This window comes from Branchiostoma floridae, unplaced genomic scaffold (assembly GCF_000003815.2).
Source record: "Branchiostoma floridae strain S238N-H82 unplaced genomic scaffold, Bfl_VNyyK Sc7u5tJ_1560, whole genome shotgun sequence".
Lineage (NCBI taxonomy): Eukaryota > Metazoa > Chordata > Leptocardii > Amphioxiformes > Branchiostomatidae > Branchiostoma > Branchiostoma floridae.
This window is the reverse complement of record NW_023365758.1, coordinates 496223-504400: the sequence shown is the minus strand read 5'-3', so window position 1 is coordinate 504400 and position 8178 is coordinate 496223. Positions and strand designations below refer to the sequence as shown.

The 8178-nt window shown below is 40.7% G+C and overlaps 1 protein-coding gene across 1 annotated transcript; it reads right to left on the bottom strand.

Annotated features, from left to right (window-relative positions):
- Positions 1–1527: 1527 nt before the first annotated feature.
- LOC118408219 (zinc finger protein OZF-like) lies at positions 1528–4113 on the bottom strand. Its single transcript, XM_035808864.1, has 2 exons — positions 3986–4113; positions 1528–3329 (listed from the first exon to the last, which is right to left on the bottom strand). The coding sequence occupies exon 2, from the start codon at positions 3325–3327 to the stop codon at positions 2101–2103; it is 1227 nt and encodes a 408-aa protein (XP_035664757.1). The 5' UTR covers positions 3328–3329; positions 3986–4113; the 3' UTR covers positions 1528–2100.
- Between the last annotated feature and the right edge of the window lie 4065 nt (positions 4114–8178).

The window sequence follows — 8178 nt, the reverse complement described above, 5'->3', positions numbered from 1 at the left end:
TTCTAGCGCCGAATGTTTCACCAGAGGGATATCTCCGATCTGTGTGGATTATCCAAAGCTCCGAAGTTATATGCGACTACCACCCTACATGCGCTAGATGTTTGTGTACTGCAGGGACCAGAGTACACGAACAACCAAAGCAAGTAGTCAACTGGTTGTCCCAAAGCCTAAGCGAGAGACCTTCAGAAGATCAATAGCCTACCGTGGGCCCAATGTCTGGAACAGCCTACCGCCAGACACAAAGAGTGTATGGCTCTTTCTCATGTGGTACAGCAGTCGGAATAAAACCAAGTGTCAGTCATTTGGTACTTTGTGTAATGATAGTTGCCATATCATGTACAATTGTCGGGCAATAAAGTTCTGTTCAAGTGTAGGTGTCTTTTCTGTGTTATACCTGTACAACAGAGCGCAACACATGATATCAAGTTTCGGAGCAATTCTTCACCTTTTCTGCTGAAGAGGATATTAGTAGATGGGGGGAGCACGGGAAAGAAGTGCAGTCAAATTTTTAGCCCCCCCACCCACCCACCCCCTAAGTATTTTACGGGTAAGCATGGAATCTCGGATTCCACGATGCCTCGGTCTTCTCACCCCAGTCCTTAACTCTCCACTGAGGCAACGTGAGTGGGAATATATTATGTCTGCCAGCTTCTCAGACAAGAGGCACCAGTGTTTACTCAAGAAAATCAAGTAAAACAAAGGACCCACTTAAGCAGCTTTATTTAGGCCATGTTGATTTCATTATATGGATGACAATCATTACATCCTATGGGAATCCCAAAACTGGTGCGAATAAAAATGGTTGCCCCCCCCCCCCCCAGGTGCATTTATTATGAAATCTAAGTGGTATGGAAGGCTAACCAAATGCCAACAACAAAATATTGAATGCCGAACAATATATATTTAACTTTTGTTTTCGCATTCTTCTTCTTTTACATTGGAATTGACATTGACATTAGTGTATGTTTCCGGATATATTTTTCTTTTAATCTACGGCATGAATTTGCTCCATTTACAGCTGTTTCGTACGGTTCAAAGCATGGTGGAAAACTTTATTTTTGGAAACGGATGAAAACTGATGAGCGCTAAGTACTGCTACTCTACAAAAAAAGTGTTTATACTCTAAACTATATTGAATAACAAATGAAATGATACAGTTACATGCCAAAACAGCTGACATTACTGTAAAGAAAATGCAATTAAACAAATCAAAATCAGTACGTTATATACATAGGTGGAAATTATAACATGTACAATAAACAATCAATGCTTACGAACAATACCCAAAATCAATTTATTTTCCCACATGAGGTAAATATCACATTACAGGGCTTGAAATACTTTTTTGCATATCTGCACTGGTGCAGGTAACGTTGAAAATTACCTGCATGCACCAGACAAATTTTACCTGCAGCACTCTGAACTTAGGAATTATGAATCATACTAAAATTGTTCAGAAACCATGCATTGCTATTTTTTCTTTCATACTTCATCAATGCAGCTGATATCAATCCATACACACCTACATCATAGGACATTTGTGTATAAAACCCAGTACATGGACCAGTGCAGGTTAGGTGCAGGTAGACACTAGAAATACCTGCACAGCTCCAATTTTACCTGCACCAACCTGCATATGTAGGTGGTATTTCGAGCCCTGCATTATCAAAATAATGCATGAAACACGATCTTACAATATTTCGATGTATGGTTATAATATAAGTAAAATAAGTATAAAGTCAATACGAAAAAAAATCTACGGTTAGCAAATCATTAAATACCATTCCCTGAAGTATATCAATTCCCATTTACAACAATAAGTACAAAATTTAATACAGCTTCTTGTACTCTGATTGAGACATGCAGTATCTATGTTTGTAACAACAGTTATCAAGGTCTATGGTATAGATTAGCATACCATACATGCAGGGTCGCTCACATGTATATTTGACCATAAGTAGACCACTGCTCAATGAAGCAGAATAGTCACAATGATAACATTTGTGATTTTAGTCTCCATCTGTACTTTTTGCCTGTTTCTAGATAAAATTTCCTCTATCTGCAACTGTAAACTATATCATTTAGAAGTGTGTTGTTTTCTTAAGAAGTGTGTTTGGCCAAGTGATTGTTTAGATACTTTTTCTTTGTAGCAGAAAAGTCGCATTGATCACACTTATATGGTTTCTCGCCTGTATGGGTTCTCATATGTATGGATAGGCTAGATAGGACATTCGTCTTGTATTCACACTTCCCACATATAAAGGGTTTTTCTCCTGTGTGTTTAGCCATGTGACTGTCCAAGGCAAATTTCTGTGCAGCGGAATAATCGCACTGGTCACACTTGTAAGGTTTCACACCTGTATGTCTTCTCATATGTCTGGTTAAGGAAGACCTGTCAGGTGTCTTGAATCCGCACTCTCCACAGATGTAGGGTTTTTCGCCGGTGTGTCTATGCATGTGTTTGTCTAGACTACCTTTACGTGAAGCAGAATAGTCGCACTGGTCACATTTATAAGGCTTTTCACCTGAATGTCTCCTCATATGTACAGATAAGTGAGACCTGCTAGCAGTCCTATATTCGCACTGTCCACACATAAATGGCTTTTCTCCGGCGTGCTTAGAAAGGTGTAGGTGTAAAGAAACTTTATGTGCAGAAGAAAAGTCACACTGGTCACACTTGTAAGGCTTCTCACCGGTATGTTTTCTCATATGTTGGATTAAGCGACATCTCTGAGCCGTCCTGTATCCACACTCACTACAAAGGTGGCGTTTCTCGCCAGTGTGTTTAGCCATGTGCCGGTCTAAAGTGCTTCTACTTGCAGCGGCATAGTCACATTGCTCACATTGGAAAGGTTTCCCACATGTATGATTTCTGGTATGTACGGATAGGTGAGACCTTTCAGCCGTCGTGTATACGCACTTCCCACACATGTAGGGTTTGTCGCCACTGTGCTTACCAGCCATGTGAATGTCTAAAGTGTATTTACGTGCAGCAGCATAGTCACACTGGTCACATTTATATGGTTTCTCACCGGTATGTGTTCTTGTGTGTTTTATCAGGTTAGACTTTGAGGCTGCCCTAAACTCACATTCCGTACACAGGAAGCGTTTGTCCACAGTACGTTTCACCTCAAGCATATCAGTCTGCTCTGTTCGACCCTGTGTGGGAGGAGGGTCAGATTCTTCTCCGCACTTTTCCTCGTATGGAATGTCCCATTTGTTGTCTTGCTGTCTTCCCGTGTCTGATTTCTCAATGCTGCTTGCCTCGTCGCAAGGGTGTGTGGCTGACAGATCGTCCATTACAGTATCGGTGATTCTCTCGCCCATTTCTGAAAACAACAATAAATTAATCTTCCATTTATAGACAGGGAACAGCCCCATACTGTTTGTAATCGCCTTGATTAGTAGTGCAGAAAATACATCATGTTATATTAAGTGTCCTAGAATCGCTAGATCACACACACGCGTAACACACGAAGACATGCAAAAACACAAGCTCATATACACAGACATATATTAAAATACATACATACATACACACACACACACACACACAAGCATACGCACACACACACAAGCACACACAAATAAATACACTAGTACACACAGACAGGGAGACACTCACACACACATAAACACACGTGAAAAAATCGTTACGAACGATTTTAAAAGACCCTCCCACAAGGACTCATGCTCTGGGATTGTTTGATTCAACGAGTTATCAAAATATGACCTTATCATTCCTTGTCAATGTTACATTTTTATCATGCTTTTGCTGTTCTTCTATCTAACGGCTAGAAAATGCTCTGTATCTTTACTAATGCCTGAACTTGCATCCTGGTACTTTACTCATACATGTTTTGAGAATGTTTTTTAGTCCTCCAGATCCATCACTTCCACTAATAGAAATCGATCACTGTCTTCCGGAAATAAAGGACAAATGATTAGCATACGAAGAGTGGAAATGCTGTAAACAATGTCTTACCTATGGGTTTGTGGGGCTGACTAATAGTTGAAATCTTGAATTGTCTTGAAAATGGCCTCAAACTGGAGACAAAGAAACCGTGTGCGTGACACTCCGACAAAATAAAAATGGCGGACAGGCAAGTTGACCCCTGTCGCGCTGTGAAGGTCGAAGGTCAAAGTTGACATACCTGATTATTGCAACCAAACAAAGTGCAAGTGAAGTGGCTATTTTGGGAGGGCAGGACAGAATAATGCGCTAGTAACGCAAAATATTTTCCACGAAGTACACGATCTGAGCTTGATTAGACCAGTTGTTGTCGCGCCGCGTGCCTGCGAAGCTGGTGTGTTACACCGAAAATCTCATTATTACGTTGGGCGGTCCAGGGGTCACGTGGTGAGAGCACGTGGCCCTGGTCGTGCCCTGGCGTCAGCTTGGCCACGCCCCGCCGCGCTTAGGCTAGAAGTAGACTCAGAGACAAGGACAACCGCATCTGTCCAGGTATCTTATCTTGTATTATTTGTATTAAGCCAGTCTGTATCATTACATCCGTTCACTTGCCAAAACTGTATACAATCGGTCGTAGTAATAAAGATCACATCAAACTGTATACCGAACCCTGGTCCTTGGCTTCTTGTGAGAGTGTATAGTATCGACGCGTCATACTGACGTATAGGTAATGCCCAAGTCCTACCACTAAGACCAAATGTTACAGCGGTTATACCGGCTATACAGATAGAGATACAGAAGCTGGTGTGTTACGCCAAACGGCGGTTATACCGGCTATACAGATACAGATACGGATAAAGTCAAGCTTATTCTATTTTTCATCTTACGTCTATTATCATATCTAATTAATGAAAATACTAACAAATAAAACAAAAGCTAATTTAATGCATTGTTTGAATCTTTATTATTCCTGAGAAGCTCAAATCGGCTTGCTGGCCGCTTTTTATTGAGGGATGAACGGGCCAGATAGAATATAACAGAGATACAGATTGCATCGAGTCCTAATAAATCTATCAGCAATGCAGCATATATTATTAGATATACATGGTATACAAACGTAGTACTACATAAGAATAATGGCGACAGTATTAAATCGAAATTCCGCTAAATATGAGCAAAACACTTTCTGCTAGTAATAATGGTATAAGATACACAACAGTAAATGTAAATGTTTTATAGAGAATTTTTCTTCCAGATGGCCTGATTTTTTAACAGAAACTATGAAATCCTATGATAGAACAGGTTTATATACAAGACGCGTTCAAACTGGGGGTATGATTTACATTATAACAGAGCGGCACATTTCAAAATTAGCTGAACTTCACCAAATGTAAGTTCCATCTCAGCATGAAAGTTCATCTGTGTTGGTAAATGACATTGTGGAAAAACTAAACTTTACTTAACCAACACTAAGATTAATTGGGACTTACCCCAAATTTTCAGCCGACTCCGTCAGCCTTGTTCACAGAGAAAGATTCCAGAAAGAAAAGTGGTACACTATATCATATCAGTAATGGAAATCCCAATAAAAAAACAAAAAACACACATGTAGCACTTCATGCGTGTTGTACTGTTTTGTGAAGAACACTTTCCCCATCTGTACTTTTTGCCTGTTTTTGGATAAGTTATAACTATGCCTGTCAACCTTCCTGTATCTACAACTGTCAACTAGATCATTGGGAAGTGTGTTTGGCCAAGTGGTTGTTTAGATCCCTTTTCCTTGTAGCAGAAAAGTCGCATTGGTCACACTTATATGGTTTCTCGCCTGTATGTGTTCTCATATGTCTGGTTAAGCTAGATAGGATATTCGTCTTGTATCCACACTTTCCACAAATAAAGGGGTTTTCTCCAGTGTGCTTAGCCATGTGTCTGTACAAGGCAAATTTCTGTGCAGCGGAATAATCGCACTGGTCACACTTATAAGGTTTTACACCTGAATGTCTTCTCATATGTCTGGTTAAGGAAGACCTGTCAGGGGTCCTGAATCCGCACTCTCCACACATGTAGGGTTTTTCGCCAGTGTGTCTATACATGTGTTTATCTAAATAACCTTTACGTGAAGCGGAATAGTCGCACTGGTCACATTTATAAGGCTTTTCACCTGAATGTCTCCTCATATGTTCGGATAGGTGAGACCTTCTAGCAGTCCTGTATCCACACTGTCCACACAAAAATGGCTTTTCTCCGGCGTGCTTAGAAAGGTGAAGGTCTAAAGAAACTTTATATGCAGAAGAAAAGTCACACTGGTCACACTTGAAGGGCTTCTCACCGGTATGTTTTCTCATGTGTTGGTATAAGCGACATCTCTGAGCCGTCCTGTATCCACACTCATTACAAAGGTGGCGTTTCTCGCCAGTGTGTTTAGCCATGTGCCGGTCTAAAGTGCTTCTACTTGCAGCAGCATAGTCACATTGCTCACATTTGTAAGGTTTCCCACATGTATGATTTCTGATATGTACGGATAGGCGAGACCTTTCAGCCGCCCTGTATCCGCACTTTCCACACATGTAGGGATTGTCGCCACTGTGCTTACCAGCCATGTGAATGTCTAAAGTGTATTTACGTGCAGCAGCATAGTCACACTGGTCACATTTATATGGTTTCTCACCGGTATGTGTTCTTGTGTGTTTTATCAGGTTAGACTTTGAGGCTGCCCTAAACTCACATTCCGTACACAGGAAGCGTTTGTCCACAGTGCGTTTCACCTCAAGCATATCAGTCTGCTCCGTTCGACCCGTGGGAGGATGGTCAGATTCTTCTCCGCACTTGTCCTCGCATGGAATGTCCCATTTGTTGTCTTGCTGCCTTCCCGTGTCTGATTTCTCAATGCTGCTTGCCTAGTCGTAAGGGAGGGTAGCTGACAGATCGTCCATTACAGTATCGGTGATTCTCTCGTCCATTTCTGAAAACAACAATAAATCTTCCATTTATACTATATATAGACAGGGAACAGCCGAATAAACAAATCAAATCAAATCAAACAGCCCATACTATTTGTAATCGCCTTGATTAGTAATGCAGAAAATACACCGTGTTATATTAAGTGTCCTAGAATCGCTAGATCACACACACGCGTAACACACGAAGACATGCAAAAACACAAGCTCATATACACAGACATATATTAAAATACATACATACATACACACACAAGCATACGCACACACACGCGCACACACAAATAAATACACTAGTACACACAGACAGGGAGACACTCACACACACATAAACACACGTGAAAAAATCGTTACGAACGATTTTAAAAGACTCTTCCCCAAGGACTCATGCTCTTGGCTTGTTTGATTCAACGAGTTATTAAAATATGACCTTATCATTCCTTGTCAATGTTACATTTTTATCATGCTTTTGCTGTTCTTCTATCTAACGGCTAGAAAATGCTCTGTATCTTTACTAATGCCTGAACTTGTATCCTGGTACTTTACTCATACATGTTTTGAGAATGTTTTTTTAGTCCTCCAGATCCCCTCTCCCTTCTTCCACTTAGAAATCGATCACTGTCTTCCGGAAATAAAGGACAAATGATTAGCGTACGAAGAGTGGAAAGGCTGTAAACAATGTCTCACTACTAAACAATGTCTTACCTATGGGTTTGTGGGGCTGACTAATAGTTGAAATCTTGAATTGTCTTCAAAATGGCCTCAAACTGAAGACAAAGAAACCGTGTGCGTGACACTCCGACAAAATAAAAATGGCGGACAGGCAAGTCGACCCTTGTCGCGCTACGAAGGTCGAAGGTCAAAGTTGACATACCTGATTATTGCAACCAAACAAAGTGCATGTGAAGTGGCTATTTTGGGAGGGTAGCACAGAATAATGCGCTAGTAACGCAAATATTTTCAACGAAGTGCACGAGCTGCTGCCGCGATGAGTGCCTGCGAAGCTGGTGTGTTACGCCAAACGGCGGTTATACCGGCTATACAGATACAAATACGGATACAGTCAAGCTTATTCTATTTTTCATTTTACGTCTATTATCATATCTAATTAATGAAAATACTAACAAATAAAACAAAAGCTAATTTTATGCATTGTTTGAATCTTAATTATTCCTGAGAAGCTCAAATCGGCGTGCTGGTCGCTTTTTATTGAGTGATGAAAGGGCCAGATAGAACAAAACAGAGATACAGATTGCATCGAGTCCTAATAAATCTATCAGCAATGCAGCATATATTATTAGACATACA